Source organism: Canis lupus, chromosome 4 (genome assembly GCF_003254725.2).
Source record: "Canis lupus dingo isolate Sandy chromosome 4, ASM325472v2, whole genome shotgun sequence".
NCBI lineage: Eukaryota > Metazoa > Chordata > Mammalia > Carnivora > Canidae > Canis > Canis lupus.
The window spans coordinates 4,584,445-4,604,862 of NC_064246.1; the positions used below are offsets into that span (position 1 = coordinate 4,584,445).

Consider the following 20,418-nt stretch of genomic DNA (forward strand, 5'->3'; position numbering starts at 1 on the left):
ATTTATTTATTTTTATTGGTGTTCAATTTACTAACATACAGAATAACACCCAGTGCCCGTCACCCATTCACTCCCACCCCCCGCCCTCCTCCCCTTCTACCACCGCTAGTTCGTTTCCCAGAGTTAGCAGTCTTTACGTTCTGTCTCCCTCTAATTTTTATTTTTTTAAAAGATTTTATTTATTTATTCATGAGAGACATACAGAGAGAGAGAGAGGCAGAGACACAGGCAGAGGGAGAAGCAGGCTCCATGCAGGGAGCCCGACGTGGGACTCGATCCTGGGTCTCCAGGATCACGCCCTGGGCTGAAGGCAGCAGTAAACTACTGAGCCACCCGGGCTGCCTACCTTCTCTGTTTTGAACCAGAATGTCTACTACGGTTATTCCGTCTCTCTCATTCCTGTATGTTGGCTATAAGGAGAGCCAATAACTTTTTACTTCACAGATCTCAGATCCAGGACCCCTCCTGAGCCCCTCCTGCACCAGAAAATGTATCCAAGAAGCCTCATTGATACCTAGAACTAATTTAGATGGCAACATCCTGGACTTGGAGCCAGTGCCAAAAGGGATAAGATGTTTCGAGGTGAAAGGAGCGAATTTTGCATGGGGAAGAGATGTGAACAATCATGAAAGCTGCTGAACTACTTCCACAGATGACTCCCAGCCCACATGCCCTTTGGAAATGTGATTTTGCAACTTGTCTCATCAACAGGTAAAACCTAATTCCTCTCCTCTTGAACCTAGACTCACCTAGTGACCTGCTTTTACCAACAGAGTGAAGCCTGGGCCTTAAGAGGCCTTATAGTCCCCGTTTCCACCCTCTCAGAAAACAGACACTATATAAAGAACCTCATGCTAGACTATGGTGAAGGGCCATGGGAAGAGAGACGCTGACCCAGTTAGAGGAGTTTGAGTCCCACATCGAGTGTAGAGATTACTTAAATACATAAACTTAGGGGCAGCTGGTGGCTCAGTGGTTTAGCGCCTGCCTTTGGCTCAGGTCGTGATCCCAGTCCGGGGATTGAGTCCCACATCGGGCTCCCTACGAGGAGCCTGTTCTCCCACTGTCTATGTCTCTGCCCCTCTCTGTGTCTCTCATGAATAAATAAATAAAATCTTTAAAAAATAAAAAATAAAAACAATGAGATACCAGTCAGAAGAGCTACCATCCAAAACACAATAGATAAGTGTTGGCAAGGATATGAGGAAAAAGGGAATGGTTATGCACTGTTGGCCGGAATGTAAATTGGTGCAGCTACTATGGGAAACAGTATGGAGGGTTCTTAAAAAATTAAAAATAGAAATAGCATACAATCCAGCAACTGCACTGATGGGTATTTACCCAAAGAAAACAAACACACTAATTAAAAAACATATATGCATCCCTATGCTTTATTGTAGCATTATTTAAAATACCCAAGATACAGATGCAACCTAAGTGTGCATCCACAGATGAATGGATGAAGATGTGGTATAGACATACAAATATAAAACGGAATATTTACTTAGTCATTAAAACAGAATGAAATCAGGGATCCCTGGGTGGCTCAGCGGTTTAGCGCCTGCCTTCGGCCCAGGGCGTAATCCTGGAGTCCCGGGATCGAGTCCCACATCAGGCTCCTTGTATGGAGCCTGCTTCTCCCTCTGCCTGTGTCTCTGCTTCTCTCTCTGTGTCTCTCATGAATAAATAAATAAAATCTTAAAAAAAAAAAAAAAGAATGAAATCTTGCCATTCACAACAACAGGAATATACATGTTCACGTAAACAATATCCTAGAGGGTATTATGCTAAACGAAGTATGTCAGACAGAGAAAAATACCAGATGATTTCACTTATATGAAGAATCTAAAAAACAAATGAATACACAAGCAAACAAAAACAGAAACAGACTCCTAAATTCAGAGAACTGGTGGTTAGCAGAGTGGGGAGGTAGGTGGGTATAAGCATAACAGGTGAAGGGGATTAAGAGATACAAACTTCCAGTTAGAAATAGGCCATGGAGGGGCACCCGGATAGCTCAGTGGTTTAGCGCCTGCCTTCAGCCCAGGCCTGATCCTGGAGATCTGGGATGGAGTCCCACGTCGGGCTCCCTGCATGGAGCCTGCTTCTCCCTCTGCCTGTGTCTCTGCCTCTCTCTCTCTCTCATGAATAAATAAATAAAACCTTTAAAAAAAAATAGGCCATGGGTGTGCAGTGGCACCTAGGTGGCTCAGTCAGTTAGGTGGCAATTCTTGATTTCAGCTCAGGTCATGATCTTGGGGTCCTGGAACTGAGCCCCATGTTGGGCTCCTCATTCAGCAGGGAGTCTGCTTTAGGATTTTTTCTCCCTTTGTTCCCATCAAATAAATAAATCTTTTTTAAAAAAGGGTTTTGGGGATGAAAACTACAGTACAGGGAATATAGTCAACACTACTGTCATAACATTGTATGCTGACAGATGGGGACTACATTTATTGTAGTGAGCATTGTACAATGCATAGAATTGTCAAATCACAATGTTGTACACGTGAAACTAACATAGCATTCTGTCAACTACACATTGACAAGAAATAAAAAGTATGAGCACATAAGTTTAAAAACTAGCACAGTTCTAAGAAATGAGAAAACAATGCAAAACCAATGCCATGGTTTTCTTTTTTTTTTTTTTTAATTTTTAATTATTTATGTTAGTCACACAGAGAGAGAGAGGCAGAGACACAGGCAGAGGGAGAAGCAGGCTCCCTGCAGGGAGCCCAATGTGGGATTCGATCCCGGGTCTCCAGGATCGCGCCCTGGGCCAAAGGAAGGCACCAAACCGCTGCACCATCCAGGGATCCCCATGGTTTTCAATTTTTGTTCGAAATTTACACTTTTTAAACAGTGGTAATGAACCATACAAGAAAAGACCTTTATTACTTTTAGTTTGACTGTAGGCAGATCAAAGGAGTTAGAATGGTATGCATCAGGTAGCTGTAAAGTAGATGCTGTGCCCTTTACAGATCAAAGGATAACATCAAAGATCAGCCTCATTCAGAACATTCCTGAAGGGTTTCTCAGAAAACAAAACAGCCCAGCAAATAATGAAAAATGCAAGTGAATGAGTGCCCACTAATAACAATAAATCTCCAAAAATAAACTAGTAATTTCTATAGATTCCACTGAGATTCTAGATTAATATCGAGATGTTGCATCCAAACACTGAAATTCTGAACCCTGTCCAGAAAGACAAAAATGGGGGAAGGGATAGAGTGGAAGGAGAGTCCAAACATTTTTCTCTTGTAAGCATTCAGCTTGCTCCAGTTCTGTCCTCCTTCTGCCGACCAATTAGAGATATAGTTAATGAAATCAACAACCTGACCACGGCCCTTGGAGGAATGGAAGACTGTCATGAAGTTCTGTCATAGAGATTCAATCTGCACTATTATCTCCCCAACAGAATTGTCAGATAAAATTGATAATGCCCTATACATGTCCCATACTTATACTAAAAAATGATTGGCTGTTGGTCTAAAATTCAGATTTAGCTGGGCATTTTGTATTTTTATTTCCTAAATCTAGCAGTATTACTCAAAGCTAAAGGGTCCTCAACAGACCCAAAACTCCACATAGTAAGCATTTTTCTTGTTGGGGTTTTAGATGCTACATCCTGGGAAAGGGTGGGTCTCTGGGGAGATTCCAGTAAATCTTGTTGATCTTTACCCTATGTTGCCACAGACATGTTTAAAGACTTTTAGGCAAGCCTGCATAACTAACTTCAATATCACTCGATGATGTACATTGCTTATGTGAGAAATGACCTGGTAAACTGTTTTCCCAAAGGAAAAACAGCTCTTTTTTTTTTTTTTTTTTTTTGCAGACTGACCCTGAGTGATGCAATTTTTATTTTGCCCTGATTTATGGGAGTCTTCCAAGAATAAAATACCTCTCTTTTTCATCTTTTGCAGAAATGTGCCCTGTCTGCAAACTAACAGTACATTTAGTGACTTAAAAAAAAAATTCTTATAACACTTTACACCATAACAGGAAAAAAATTTATATTAATCCATTAATGCTCATTCAGGAACTTCAAAATACTTTACAACAATCTTATGACACACACAAAATGAGCAAATCAAGATTCTATTTTGTAAGTTATCCAGTATGATACACACAGTCTAGAGTGAGTTTCCTCCTATGTCAAGTATTAGATTCCATTGCCTGATCTGAAGAAAAGTCATTTAAAAATTTTTTTGTATATATGTATTCATTCATTCCTTTATTTTTTATTTTTTAATTATTATTATTTTTTTAAAGATTTTATTTGATAGTTACACAGAGAGAGACAGAGAGGCAGAGACACAGGCAGAGGGAGAAGCAGGCTCCATGCAGGGAGCCCGACGTGGGATTCGATCCCAGGTCTCCAGGATCGCGCCCCGGGCCAAAGGCAGGCGCCAAACCGCTGCGCCACCCAGGGATCCCCATTCATTCCTTTATTTTAAGTAGGCTCCATACCCAGCATGGAGCCCAACACAGCTTGAACTCACAACCCTAGGATCAAGACCTGAGCAGAGGGGCACCTGGGTGGCTCAGTGGTTGATGTCTGTCTTTGGCTCAGGTTGTGATCCCAGGGTCCTGGGATTGAGTCCCTCATCAAGCTCCCCACAAGAACCCTGCTTCTCCCTCTGCCTATGTCTCTGCCTCTCTCTGCGTCTCCCATGAATAAATAAATAAAATCTAAAAAAAAAAAAAAAAAAAAAAAGACCTGAGCAGAGATCAACAGTTGGATGCTTAGTTGACTGGGCCACCAAGGCACCCATTTAAGGATATTTATTTTTAAGTACTCTCTACACCTATGGGACTCAAACTTACAACTCCAAGATCAAGAGTCACATCCCCTACCAACTGAGCCAGCCAGGCACCTCAAAGAATCACATATTAAGATTTGCTTAAAAAAAGGGGGGAGTATGCCTGGGTGGCTCAGTTAAGCATCTGCCTGAGGTTCAGGTCATGATCTGAGGGTCCTGGAATTGAGCCCCGTGTCAGGCCCCTGTTCAGCGGGAGTCTGCTTTTCACTCTCCTCCTGCTCCCCAATCCCCACCCTCTAACCTGCTCATGTGTGTGTACACATCCGCTCACTCTCTCTTTCAAATAAATAAAATAAAATCTTAAAAAAGAAAAAAAAAAAGATTTCTTGCTCACCAGAAAAATAAGATAACTGCTTGGAAAGAGGACATTTTATTTTTTTTAAAGATTCATTTATTTATTCATGAAAGACACAGAGTGAGAGAGAGAAGCAGAGACACAGGCAGAGGGAGAAGCAGGCTCCATGCAGTGAGCCTGATGTGGGACTCGATCCCGGATCCCGGGGTCACAACCTGTACTGAAGACAGGCGCCCAACTGCTGAGCCACCCAGGCATCCCAGAAAGAGAACATTTTAAATAAAACCTGAGCAATGGAATACTGACCCACACACTTCTATTTAGAGTATACTCTCCAGTTTAGGTTAAAAGAAAGAAAAACTGGAAATCACTCTGCTACCTAGGGACAAGCTGCAAAGAACTTCAAGGTTAATCACCTTAACTAAACCTCTCCACTCCCCAAAAACCCAAGGATAGAAAGAAAACAGAAGCATCTGGAAGAGCACTGATGAGTGGTTCAGAGTCATAAATTCCGGGATAAACATATAAACTACTATTAATTGACAGGGACAAAAATATTAATTATAGGTAATGGCTCAGGAGATTGCCACACTTACCCCAAGTTATATAAGAGATGGGATTGAGACTTAAGGCTGATATGAAATGATCAAAACCCATGTTTAGAGGTGGCCTTAGGAGGTGATCAGTTGTCCTCTTCTGATAGGGTCACATCAACTACTTGGGCAGTGGGGGCAGGGGGAACTTACCTTATTTTTAGAGGCCTGTAACAAAGAGGAATCCCTAGCCAGAATTTCAGCTCAATTAAAATGCTCTACTTCATTAGCCATTACCATATTTGATCATCAGTGAAAAGTAATAATACCCCTTATAACTACCTCAAAGAGTCAGAATAAGGAACAAATGTGATAAAATAGGGCAACACTGTAAGCTAACTGTACAAATGTTTATCCCCTGGGTTAAAGCACACCCCATACTGTTCTGGTAGACCCTTGCAAATGTTAGTCTACTCTGAACTGGAGTCTGATGAGATCAAGGTGAGCTGGTGAGCTGGACTGGTTGAGGTAAAATACTCTGAGAAGAACACATGCCATAAGCCAGACCTTGTAAACTACATTGTCTCTTCTAAAGGTCTGTCCTGGAGAGACAGGACCTAACCCTGAAAAGCACAGTATCAGTCATCCTACCAACTGGATACTGGAGAGACTCAAGTGAGCTCACCAAACATCCACCTAATATATTCTGACATCTTGCTTAAAATAGAAAGGACAGCAGACTAACTTTTGTAAGATTTATATGCCAAAGCACTTAACTACCTTGTTATATATGTAACACCATCAGCCATCTGATACTAATATAAGCTTTTCTTTTTTTTAATTTTTACTTATTTATGATAGTCACACACAGAGAGAGAGAGAGAGAGAGACAGAGACATAGGCAGAGGGAGAAGCAGGCTCCATGCACCGGGAGCCCGACGTGGGACTCGATCCCGGGTCTCCAGGATCGCGCCCTGGGCCAAAGGCAGGCGCTAAACCGCTGCGCCACCCAGGGATCCCCTAATACAAGCTTCTGAAGAAAAGAGGATCCTAGTCCTGCTCTAATACTATGACTTTTGACTCATTTTTCTTAAACAGGTACCCCATCATTTCACTATTTACCTCTTTCACAAGTATATGATGAGAAAATTTATGATCTGGCAACTTAAAATTGCTTTGGCTTCATGAAAATAACACTTAAACATAAAGAAAACATTTACTGTGGTAAAATTATCTCATTAGGACTTTTCAAGTAAAATTTGAAAAAAGGCTCCAGTGAATTTCTTGACAGGGAAGAAGTGTGTATGACATATTAAGAAGAGATCTGAATTAATAACAAATACAGATAATGTAATCTGGTTTGTCTGATGTCGAGATTCCAAGATACTGATATAATCTCTATTAGTCATGTTCTAATAATACCAATATAAGCACTAACAACTATAAAGGTCATTTTTTACAGTGGTTTTCTACCACATCAAACCCCAAATGCTCCCTTCTGTACTGCCCCATAAATATCCTGAAATGGAATTCATACTTAACATTACCTGCCCATATAGGGCTTAAAATCAACAAAAGACTCAATTCGATGAAATGAAGAAAAAGTAGTTTATAACAAGAGAATACATATTTCAGTCTGTAAATGTTCATGCATGACTACACTGGAAGATGGAATAGCATTTCCTTATTTCGTTGCACAGGTAAGAATCCAAACAACTGAATCCCTGATCCCTGAACTAAGGTCTCTCATCAGCAAGCACTTCAGGGGAAATCTATCTAGAGCTCATTAAGGTTGATGCAATCAGAGATGATGCGGACAAGCTTCTAGAAAAGGGAACTGTGTTGGGTAGGCTCTTTAGGAAAAGTTTCTTCACTGGAAGGTTTATGAGGTCATGCATGGTTCAGGTGAGTGAGGGATCAACAGGTCCCGATTAGAAGTTTCTATTTCCACACCTCCCTAAATACATCTTCCATGAACTCTTGACACTTTTGAGGGCCTCATTCAACGTCTGCCTTCTACCATCACAACTGGCCTCTACCAACATGTTAATTCTTCTTCTATCCTGATTCTCTAAAATTACAGAATGGTAGGCTGGGAAATATATTCTGCTATTATCTAATTTGATCCCTCATTTTAGAGGTTAGTAAATTTAGTCTCATTCAGGGTCATAAGGATTGTTAAGAGCTGTGTTAGAAGCCTCTTGACTTCCAGGCCAGGACTGCATTCACTGTACCACACTTAAGGAAAAATAACTTTGATGTTAAAAGATCTTTTTGAGAAACTGAAACCTATAAGAAAACAAACAACAAAAATTTAAAAGGCAGATTCTGTCTGAAAGTACCCAACCACCCTTCTCAAAGCTTCAGGTGGTTTCTCTGAAATCAAGCAGTTAAAAATATTAGTAGATATGCAATATAAAGTGTAACTCTTTCCATGTTAAGAGTTTTTTTTAATGGTGACCTAGCATTCCACTATATGAATGTTCTGTATTTTGTTTAATCTGCTTCTTATTGGGTATGTAGGCTATTTCTCTTTTTTATTATTCACTTAGTGGATTGCATATTGTTAATGAATCAATCAGAAAGGTTTCCATTTACCCAATTTAAAAAAATCTGTCAAAAAACAAAATGCAAAGAAGGAAAAAGCAATAAACTTTACTTGTGAAGAGCCAAAATTTTAAAAACTAAGGAAAAAAACTCTGCACATTATAACTATGCCCAAAGCCAAACATTTCTTCATCCCCATCCCCCTTTGTTCGACTATTAAAAATTATCCCAATAACCATGCAAATTCATAATGAGAACTTACCTGCATTTAAAATACACAGTCCCGTCGTGGCTTCCGTCATGCTTTCCTCTCTCAGGATTATCCCATTCTACTCCTAACCAGAGTCCTAGCAGAATAAGAAAAACCAAATGGGGGTGGGGTGGGGGGAGACAGAAAAAAGAAAAACCAAATGAGGATTAAGTGATGACAGAAATAATTAATGTTCCTTTTTTCTGCAAGCAAATACAGTAGGCAATGGAAACTCTATCACACAGACACCACTGGGGGAGAAAAAGATCTTTTGAAAATGGGCAAGTTAACATTGGACTCAAGACTGCAATGAGCAAATATGATAAGACATTTGGTTCAAAAACCAATGAAAACTACAACTGTAGGAAACAATAGCTAAAATTTACTGAGCACTTACTAAATGCCAGAAACTTTTCTTCACATTAACTCATGTTATCCTCACAAGAGACATTTCATTTTTGCAAAGCAGATATTGTTACCTTCTTTTTACCAATTCCCAAATACAAGTTTTTAGATTCCTAGTCTACTAAACTGCTTTGCATAAAATAGAAATCTATATGTAAATAGCATCCTTATTCAACATAGATAAAATAACTTGCTGAAAGTCACACAACTTCAAACCCAGGTCATTCTAACTCCAGAAGCTAAGGCTTATCCATCACACTTCACTGTCTATGACTCCTACCTCATATTTGGTATGCCACCTCACAGTCTCCAGAGCGTTTTCTTTCTTTTTCTTTAAATATTTTATTTATTTATTTATTTGACGGGGAGAAGGAGGGAAGGGAGGGAGGGAGTTTGGGGCGGGGAGAAACTAAGCGAGAGAGAACACAGCAGGGGAGGAGCTGAGGGAGAAGCAGGCTCCCCAGTGAGCAGGAAGCCTGACACAGGGCTCCATCCCAGGACCCTAGGATCATGACCTGAGCCAAAAGCAGAGGCTTAACCGACTGTACCACCCAGGTGCTTCCAGAGCATTTCCTTTTACCTTCCCTCCTTCCTTCCACTATGTATACAGCACCGTGCTAGGTGCAAAAGAAAGGTAGAAAGTTTCACTTCTGGATCAGCACTCCTGGTGAAAACCAGCATAGTTAGATAAACTACTTTTGAAAATCATTTGACATCAATTATGATGGCTGGTGAGGGTGTGGAAAAAATAAGAACCCTTGTGCATTGCTGATGGCAATGTAAAATGCGGCAGCCACTATGGGAAACAATAGAATACTTCCTCAAAAAGCTAACAAAAAAAAAAAAGCTAAACAAAGAATTACTGTATGATCTAGCAATTCCACTTCTGGGCATATGCCTAAAAGGACTGAAAGCAGGGACTCAGACATGTATATATCTATATTCACAGCAGCATTATACACAATAGCCAAAAGGTGGAAGGAACCCAAGTGTCCAGTAATGATGAATGGACACACAAAATGTGTTATATCCATACAACAGAATATTATTCAGCCTTGAAAACGAATGAAATTCTCAGATATGCTACAGCATGGTTGAGCTTTGAAGATACTATGCTAAAATGACATGGGCCAGACACAAAAAGACAATATAGGATTCTACATATATGAGACACTTAGAGCAGTCAAATTTAGAGAGACCAAAAGTAAAATGGAGGTTGTCGGGGGCTAAGGGGAGAAGAGAATGGGGAATCATTATTTAATGGGTACAGAGTTCTAGTTACATAAAATAAAGGGTTCCAGATACACGGTGCTTAGGACTGCATGACAATGTTAATGTGCTTAATACCATTGAACTTAAAAATGGTAAAATGGTCAATTTAGTTATGTCTATTTACTACAATTTTTAAAATATGTGTACATCCTAGAGAGCTACCAAGGTAGTGAAGAATTACATGGCCAACATGTGGGAAAAGAGGGAAACAAAAGAGTTGAGCTAATAAGCATTTAGAGCAATCTTTTCCCCTTGAGGCATGTGATAATTTTGATATAAGAAGCTAAAAAGCTGAAGAGAGCTTTGGACAGATTTCAGGGGTTAAGAAATCAATACAGAAAATCACAGCCTCCCAGAGAAGGTGAAAATTGCTGAGAAACTCTCTAGGATTTGTATGGGGCTCAAAATGTCTTCATTCTGAGAGTAAGGAGGAACCAGCACTAAATAAACTAGCCCTTGTAGGGATTCAAGGCCAACTTCAAGTAATCTCATTCTCAGATAAGTTTAAAGTGATCTGGGATTGCTACTCACCCTAGCTATCTGCCAGAATAAATTTCAGTCTGCTCTGGAGAAAAATAACACTATTGCAAGGCTCAAATTATAATTTTTCATCATCACATCTGGCACTCTAACAAAAATATCCAAATATGGAAAAAGACAAAGACTCTGTGACTGAGAACCAAGGAAAACAACAGCCAACACACTCATCAGGCATCTGCATAATGGAGTTTTAACTAGTTTAATATTTTCAGGAAAATAAAAGATGAGTTTGTAATTTCAGCAAGAAATTTTATTTTATTTTATTATTTTTTTAAAGATTTTATGTATTTATTCATGAGAAACAGAGAGGAGAGAGAGAAGCAGAGGGAGAAGCAGGCTCCACGCGGGGAGCCTGACGTGGGACTCGATCCTGGGTCTCCAGGATCACACCCTGGGCTGAAGGCAGCACTAAACCGCTGAGCCACCCGGGCTGCCCTCAGCAAGAAATTTTAAAACTGTATTTTTGAACCCTAAATAAAAATTCTGGAACTCAAAAACACAACTCAAATTATATTCCAATGATAAGAATTTTAAAATATATTATATTGTGCCTTATTTAAAAATAGGTCAGAAAAAAATTGAAAATGATGTACAGTGACAAAGGGGTGAAATACACAGAACAGAGTGAAGAGACACAGAGGGTACCCCGAAAAGCTCTACTTTATATATAACTGGAGGCCCAAAAAGAGAGGAGAGATTGTGGAAGAAGCAACCTTTGAAGAAATAGTGCCTGATAATATTATAAAACTAAAGAAAGTCATCAAACCATAGTTTCAAAAACCTCAAAAAACACCAAACTAAAAATGCAAAGAAAACTACGTCCAAACACATGAGGGTAAAACCGACATCTACCAAAGAAAGACAACAAGAAAAACCCTAATTCAGCTGAGGGTGGGGAAGAGGAAACAGATTACCTTTAAAGAAGAACAACCAGACCAACAGCTGACTTCTCCATTAAAACAGTAAAAGCCAGAAGATGAATGATATCTTCAAAATACTGAAAGAAAATAACTGGGGTTCTGGAACACTGTAATTGGTGAAAATATCCCTCAAAAAGTGAAAGTGAGGGGATCCCTGGGTAGCTCAGTGGTTTGGCACCTGCCTTTGGCCCGGGGCGTGATCCTGGCGTCCCGGGATCAGGTCCCATGTCGGGCTTCCAGCATGGAGCCTGCTTCTCCCTCTGCCTGTATCTCTGCCTCTGTCTCTCTCTGTCTGTCATGAATAAATGAATAAAATCTTAAAAAAAAAAAAAAAAAAGTGAAAGTGAACAAGTGACCCTGAATAGCCAAAACAATTTTGATATACAAAATCAAAGTCCCCCCCCAAAAAAAAAAATCAAAGGACTCACAGTGTCCAGTTTCAAACTTACCAAAAGCTACTGTAATCAAAACAGGCAAAAGGATAGATGACATCTAGACAAATGGAATAGAATTTAGAGACCAAAAGTGAACCCAAAAGCGGTCAATTGATTTTTTACAAAAACACCCAATGGGGAAAGGACAGACTCTTCAAAAAATGGTGCTAGGACAACTAGATATGCTCATGCAAAAAAAAATTGGATACCTCATATCATAGGACCCCTACCTCACAACCCAACATAGATCATTAACCTAAATATAGGAGCTAAAATCATAAAACACTTAGAGAAAACTAGAGATAAATCTTCAGGACCATGGATTTGGCAACGGATTCTTGGATTATAATACCAAAAGCACAAGCAACAAAAGAAAAAATAAACTGGACTTCATAAAAATTAAACATTTATGTGCAAAGGACATTATCAAGAATGTGAAAAGACAACCTATAGAATGGGAGAAAATACTTACAAATCACTACTATGATAAGTGCTTAATATCTAGAATATTAAAAACAACTAAAACTCAACAACAAAAAGACAACCCAACTATAGTTCTGATTTGCATTTCCCTAGTGGTAAGTGATGCTGAACATCTTTTCATGTGTCTGTTGGCCACCTGCATGTCTCACACTTGTCAGAATGGCTAAAATCAGCAACACAAGAAACAACAGGTGTTGGTAAGGATGTGGAAAAAAAGGAACCCTCTTGCACTGTTGATGGGAATTCAAACTGGTGCAGCTACTAGGGAAAACAGTATGGAGGTTCCTCAAAATGTTAAAAATAGAACTACTGTAAGATCTAGCAATCACACTATTGGGCATTTACCCCGAAAATATGAAAACACTAATCCAAAGGGATACATGTATCATTATGTTTATGGCAACATTATTCTGAATAGCCAAAATATGGAGGCAGCCAAGTGTCCATCAATTGATGAATGGATAAAGAAGATGTAGCCTATATATACAATGGAATATTACTCAGCCATAAAAAAGAATGAAATCTTGCCATTTGCAATGACATGGATTGGGCCAGAGAATATAATGCTAAGAAAAATAAGTCAGAGAAAGACAAATACTATATGATTTCATTCACGTGGAATTTAAGAAACAAAACAAATAAGCAAATGGGGAAAAAAAAGAGACAAATGAAGAAGTAGATGCTTAATTAATTATAGAGAACTGATGGTCACCAGAGGGGAGATGGGTGGGGGATCGGTGAAATAGGTGATGGGGATTAAGGAGGGTACTTGTCATGATAGGCACAGAGTGATGTATGGAAATTTGAATCACTATATTGCACACCTGAAACTAATACAACACTGTATGTTAGTTAACTGGAGTTTTACAAACTTAAAAAAAAAAGACAACTCTACTGAAAAATGGACAAAGGACTTGGATAGACATTTCTCCAAAGATACACAAATAGCCAATAAACACATGAAAAGATGCTCATCATTAAGCATTACAGAAATCCAAATCAAAACCACAATGAGATATCACTTCACACTTAATAATACACCTATAATCAAAATAATGGAGAGTCACAAATGCTGGCAAGGATGTGGAAAAACTGGAATGCTCATACACTGCTGGTGAGAACATAAAATGATGTTGCCACTGTGGAAAACATTTTGGTGGTTCCTGAAAAGGCTAAATGTAGAATTACCATACAACTTATCAGTTCTACTTATAGGCATATAACCAAAAGCATTAAAAAAGACTCATGCTTGTACGCCAATGTTCATTGTGTCATTACCCACAATAGCCAAAAAGCAGAAATAACCCAAATATCCATCAACAGATGTAGAGATAAAATGTAATATACACACAATGGAATATTCAGCCATTAAAGGAATGAAGTTCTCACACATGCTACATGGATAAACCTTGAAAACATTTTGCTAAATGAAATAAGCCACCCTGAAAGGACAAATGCTGAATGATTCTACTTATATGTGGTACCTAGAGTAGTCACTATTTTCCTAAACACTTAAAAATGGTTAAGATTAAAAAAACCAAAAGGTTAAGATGATAAATTTTATGTTATGTATATTTTATAACTAAATATTTTAACATGTTAAAATCTTTAGGGGGAAGGAAGAGATGAATAGGTGGGGCACAGAGAATTTTTAAGGTGGTGAACCAACCCTGTATGATACAGGTCAATATAAATTTTTCCAAACCAACAGAATATACAACACCAAGAGTTCAATGGACTTTGAGCAATAATGGTTTATCGATACAGGTTAATCAACTGCAAAAAATGTGCACCCCAGTGAGGGACATTGGTAATGGGGGACACTATGTATGTGTGGGGGCAGGAGGAAATCTCTCTACCTGCTATTCAATTTTGCTTTGAACTTAAATCTAGTCTAAAAAATAAAGTCTATTCAAAAAAGATTAAAATGGTAAGTTTTGTTATATATTTTATAACCAAGAATTTTTTTTACAACTAAGAATTTTTAATAAAAAATGGTTGAAATGGCAAATTTTATATTTCATGTGCATGTAACCACAATTTAAAAATTTTAAAAACACAATTTCAGTAAAAAAAATTAATAGGAGTGATCTTCAAGTAAAAAGAAAATTATAAGGGCAGCCTGGGTGGCTCAGCGGTTTAGCGCCATCTTCAGCCCAGAGCATGATCCTGGAGACCCAGGATGGAGTCCCAAGTCGGGTTCCCTGCATGAAGCCTGTTTCTCCCTCTGCCTGTGTCTCTGCCCCTCTCTCTCTCTGTCTTTCTCTCTCTCTCTCTGTGTGTCTCTCATGAATAAATAAATACAATCTTTTTTTAAAAAAGAAAATTATCCCCAATGAAATCCTAGGATACAAAGGGGAATAAAAGGCCAGAAAAGGGTAAATACATGGATAAATCTAAATGAATAAAAACTATACAAACTAATATCAGTCCTTGGTGCTTTATATGCACAAAGATTAAAATGCCCAACCAGAGTTAGGAAGCGTGTAAGCAAAAATTACTATTCAAGTATTCTAAAGTCTTTGCATGAGTCCAGGAAGAAGTAAAATTACTAATTAGACTTTGTAGGTCAAAGATGCGTGTTTTGGCCTCCATGATAATTACTTAATAACAAAAAATGTATGATTAATAGAGAGGAAAAATAGTGTTAAAAAATAACCCAATAAAAGGGGGGGTGAGACTAGGAACAAAAAAGAGAAAAAAGAGCACAGGCAAGACAAATAGAAAGCAAATAGTAAGATGGTAGATATAAACCCAAATTATCAACAAAAAAGTGAAACAAGAAACAACTAAATGTCCTGATTAAGAGTCAGCAGAAACTGTCACTGGGATTTTTATAGGGATCAAACAGAATCTGTAGATTGCTTTGGGTAGTACTGACACTTTAATAATAGTAACTCTTCCAATCAAGGAGCACGGGATGTCTTTCCTTTAATTTGTGCTTAATTTCTTTCAGCAACGTTTTATAGTTTTCATTTCATTTCACCTCCCTGGTTAATTCCTAAGTATTTTATTCTTTTTGATGTGGTACATGTATACAACAGAGTATTTTTCAGCCTTTAAAAGGAAGGAAGTTCTGACACATGCTGCAGCATAGATGAACCCTGAGATATGCCAGTGAGATATCTCAGTGAGCTATGCCAGTCATAAAAGATAAATACCACAGGGGTGCCTGGGGGTCTCTGTAGGTTAAACATCCCACTCTTGATTTCGGCTTGGATCATGATCTCAGAGTCATGAGATCAAGCCCTACGGTGGCACAGAGTCTGCCTGAGATTCTTTCCCTCCATCTCCCCCTCCACTCCACTTCCCTGCTCGCATGTGTGTGCTCTCTAAAATATATTAAAAACTAAAAAAATAAAATAAAATAAAATGAAAAAAAAATACCACAGTCAAATTCCTAAGAGACAGAAGTAGAATGGTGGTTGCTAGGGACTGGCAAGAGAGGGGAGAATGAGAAACTACTGTTTAATGAGTATGAAATTTCACTTTGGAAAGATAATAATGTTCTGGAGATGGATGGTGGTGATGCTTGCACAACAATATGAATGCACCCAATGCCACTGAACTACACACTTAAAAAATGTAAAAAAATGTAAATTGATAACAATTTACAATTGATAACAATTTCTGAGCATTTTACCAGATAAAAATATAATATAAAAGACTGAAATCACAGAGTAGCTTCTCTGTACACAGTGGAATTCAGCTAGAAGTCAATAACGAAAGGTTTATTAGAAAATCCTCATATGTATAGAAATCAAGCCATATCATTCAAAATTACCTTGCATCAAAAAACGGAAGCATGGGGACACCTGGGTGGCGCAGTCAGTTGAGCATCCAAATTTGATTTCTGCTCAGATTATATTCTCAGGGTCCTGGGATGGAGCCCCACGTCAGGCTCCTGTGCTCAGCAGAGAGTCTGGTGGAGATTCTATCTCCCTCTCCTTCTCCCCACCCCACCCCCATCCCCGCCACATGCATGCTTTCTCTCTCTCAAATAAATCTTTTTTTTTTTTTTTAAAGATTTTATTTATCTATTCATGAGAGATACAGAGAGAGAGGCAAAGACACAGGCAGAGAGAAGCAGGCTCCTCGCAGGAAGCCAGACGTGGGATTCGATCCCAGGACCAGGATCGTGCCCTGAGCCAAAGGCAGACACTCAACTGCTGAGCCACCCAGGCATCCCTCAAATAAATCTTTTTTTTTTTTCCCCTCAAATAAGTCTTTAAAAAAAAAAAAAAAAAGCCCAATGTAAATTAGAAAATACTTTGAACAGAATGAAAAAAATACTATACATCAAAATTTGGGGAATGTAGGCACAAGTTACACTTTGAGAGAAACTTATAGATTTAAATGTATAGGCTAGATAGCAGATTAAAAATAATCATCTAGGGGGGATGCCTATGTGGCTCAGTTGGTTAAGCATCTGCCTTTGGCTCAGGTCATGATCCCAGGGTCCTGAGATTGAAGCCCACATCCCTGCATTGAGTAGGAAGCCTGCTTCTCCCTCTCCCTCTGCCAGCCACTCCCCCTGCTTATGCTCTGTCAAATAAACGAATAAAATCTTTAAAACAAAATCATCTATCTCAAAATGTTACGGCAAATTAAACCAACAGAAAGTAAAAGGAAGTAAATAATAAAGAAAAATGAATAGTATAGAAAATAAATAAGACCGTTTCTTGCTGCAAAACATCTCAAAGATTTCTAACAAGGATACATGGCAACCATCGTACAAAGAATAAATCTTGGAATAAAAGTGAGTGCAGGCATTATGGAAGCACAGATAAGACCTTTCATACTGTTGGGGGTGTGAGTGTAGAAAAGACATGCAGTAGTAACAGAAGGGAGAAGAGCAGAGGCCAAGGCATAATACAGCTCAGGATCTGTTTAGGGACCTCAAAAAATCATGCACAGCTAGAGCTAGAGGTGTAGCGCAGGGGTAGGGGCAGGAGCTGGGGGCAAGAGAAAAAGACTAGCAGGGGTGAATAGAGGCTGCTTCCTAATGTAAATCTCTTGCAGACACAGTAAAGAGCTTGAACTTTATCCTGTTCCTCCTGAGAACCCTATTTAATCAGCATGGAGAGATAGGATCTGGATTTTAAAGATAAGTAACAGAAGCTCAGGGAAATATGTTACTTCCTAAAGGAAAAACTTTCTTCCTCCAATCTCACAGCACTTCTGTTATCAGATGTGTTGGTTTTTCCACACCAAGTAATTCTTCAATTCTTGGCAGACATGAACTGGGTGTCCTACAGTTTAACTCTAAACTGATACTCACTGGCCAGATGAGTGCAGACCCCACAGATTAAGGGCTCAGTCCTAGAAGAATGCCCCCATTTCAGATGCCAGTCACAAGCCCCAGGCTGTCACCTGTACCATAAATCAGCTATAAATCAGGAGTTTCCACATCCAGCAACCGGCTATAAATCGGGGGTTCCACATTCCATACTCAGGTTTGATAATTTGCTAGAACTGCTCACAGAAATCAAGAAAACTCTTACATTTACCAGTTAATTATAAAAGACATAACAAAGAACAGATGAACAGCTACATGAAGAGGTACCCAGGCAGAAGTCCAGAAGGGTCTTAAGCACAGGGGTCTGTCCCTATGGTTTGAGGTATACCACCCTCTCAGCATGTGGGTGTGTTCACCAACCCAGAAGCCCTCCCAAACCCACAGTTTAGGTATTTTCATGGAGACTTCCTTGGGTAGGCATGAGTGACTACTGATCTCCAGCCCCTTTTCCCCACCACCACCCAACTCCCCGCTGCCCCACCTGAGGGTAGCGGTGAGGCAGAAAGTTCCAACCTCCTAATTAAGGTGTATTCTTTCTGGTGATAAGCCCCCCATCCTGAAGCTCTCTAGGGGACCCTGACCACCAGTCATCATTAGCCTACAAAAAGACACCCATCTCTGGAGATTCCAAGGGCCTTCTTTAGAAGCTCTTGGCGTCAGGAACGGGGCGGGGGGGGGGGGGGGGCTTAAGACTGAATATTAGAACATGAAAATCAGTAATAGAAAATTTCACTAAAATGTAGTCCAGGTGATTTCACAGAGGGAGCTCTCATGCCCTACCATCACTGGTAGTCAGCTGCAGACCCAACAGGAAGAGCCGAACTTGACCTTGCACCCAGATACTACTCTACAATTCCAGAAGAAGAGAGGCTTTCTTTATACTTTGGGCAGTAGCTCAGCCAATGAAAAGCCACCATACTATAAACTCCCAGTTCATTCTAATGGACTTGTAATTTATAACAGCCTTCTCAACTTACCCCTTTCCTCCTTAAAAAAGCATGCCTCTCCTTTTATTCCCTCTAATTTGCCTGGGTTTTGCCAGTTTATTGGTTTTTATTTTTTAAAGATTTTGTTTATTTATTCATGAAAGACGCAGAGAGAGAAAGGCAGAGACACAGGCAGAGGGAGAAGCAGGCTCCCTGGGGGGAGCCCCATGTGGGACTTGATCCCAGGACCCCGGGATCACGCCCTAAGCCTAAGGCAGACACTCAACTGCTGAGCCACCCAGGTGTCCCTTGCCAGTTTATTTGCCCTGGATTGCAATTCTTTTATTCCTAAAAAGCCTTTTTTTTTTTTTTTAATAGTCATGTTTTTAGGTAATCTCCATACCCAACATAGGGCTTAAACTCATGATCCCAAGATCAAGAGTCACATGCTCTACCAACTAAGCCAGCCAGGCACCCCTAAATAAGCCCATCTTTTGCTGGTAAAATAACTGGAAATTTTTATTTTTATTATTATTTTTTTAAGATCTATTTTAGATAGAGAGTGCGAGCAGGGGGAAGGACAGAGAGAGAGGGAGAGACTGGTCAGAAGCCCGTCAGAGTTAGGGCTTAATCCCAGGACCCTGAAATCATGACCTGAGCCAAAATCAAGAATCAGAGGCTCAAAGGACTGAGCACAATCCAGGCACCCCCTGGAAATTTTGTGGGGTTTTTAAAAAGATTTTATTTATTCATTTGAGAGACAGAGAGTGAGCACAAGCAAGGGAAGAGGTAGCAGAAAAGGGAGAAGCAGACTCCCCACTGAGCAGGGGGCCCAATGCAGGGCTCAATCCCAGGACCGTGGGATCACAACCTAAGCCGAAAGCAGATGCTTAAGCAACTGAGCCACCCAGGCACCCTGGCAGTTTTTATTTTCAAGATTAAAAAACAAAATATGATCCTCGCACCCTATCACATACAAAGTTACATGGGTTTGAGGAGCTTTGTGTCAGGAACCTGAGGCAGAGACCAAGTATATTTTATTATGTCATGCTTGCTAAAATAACATAGCAAAAAAAAAAAAAAAGACCAAATTCTTAGCACATACACACAATTCTTCTGTGCTTAATCCACTTTTTGTCAAAGGCCTTTATATAAGAAATAAATATAAGTAAGGTTATTCATCATAAAAGCATCAGAAAGAATTGAGTTGATGGACATTACTAAGAAGGCCATGCTTTCATACTGCAAGGAACAAGTCACTTCTCAAATACAGGTAGAAAGAGCAAGGCCAGCATGCAACTGTCATCAGCTGTAACTCTGATGAAGCATACCTCTTGCTTAGCAAGCTATTACTCCATCCACTGAAGACAGCGTAGCAAGTACAGAGCCAGTAGAGATGAGAAAGTAGACAGAAGTGGCAGCTAGGCGGGACCAACCTCATCAGTTGGATCCCAACACTGTAAGATCCAGGCTCCTGCCTTCTCTATACCACAGGTGGTAAGGCCCTGATTAGCCTAATCTACTCAATTCAAAAATGCAAAAGACTGAAACGGACACTAGAATATAGGCTTATTTATCTACAATGATAAATAAAACCCAAGCCTAAACAGTCTGGCCAGGAGGGGTGATTCATTCTGTCCCTGGACATCAAGACACATGAAAAAACAATTGTGATCAGGTACTTCACTAAA

At 39.6% G+C, this 20,418-nt stretch overlaps 1 protein-coding gene across 5 annotated transcripts in view; it reads right to left on the reverse strand.

Annotated features, from left to right (window-relative positions):
• Positions 1-20,418, reverse strand: part of TBCE (tubulin folding cofactor E) — a 111,476-nt gene that overhangs the window by 26,630 nt on the left and 64,428 nt on the right. For all 5 annotated transcript variants that reach the window (XM_035714991.2, XM_025448635.2, XM_049108749.1 and 2 more), the window contains one exon: positions 8,461-8,545. In XM_035714991.2, coding sequence (XP_035570884.1) covers positions 8,461-8,545 — 85 coding nt within the window. The remainder of the gene's footprint in view (positions 1-8,460; positions 8,546-20,418) is intronic.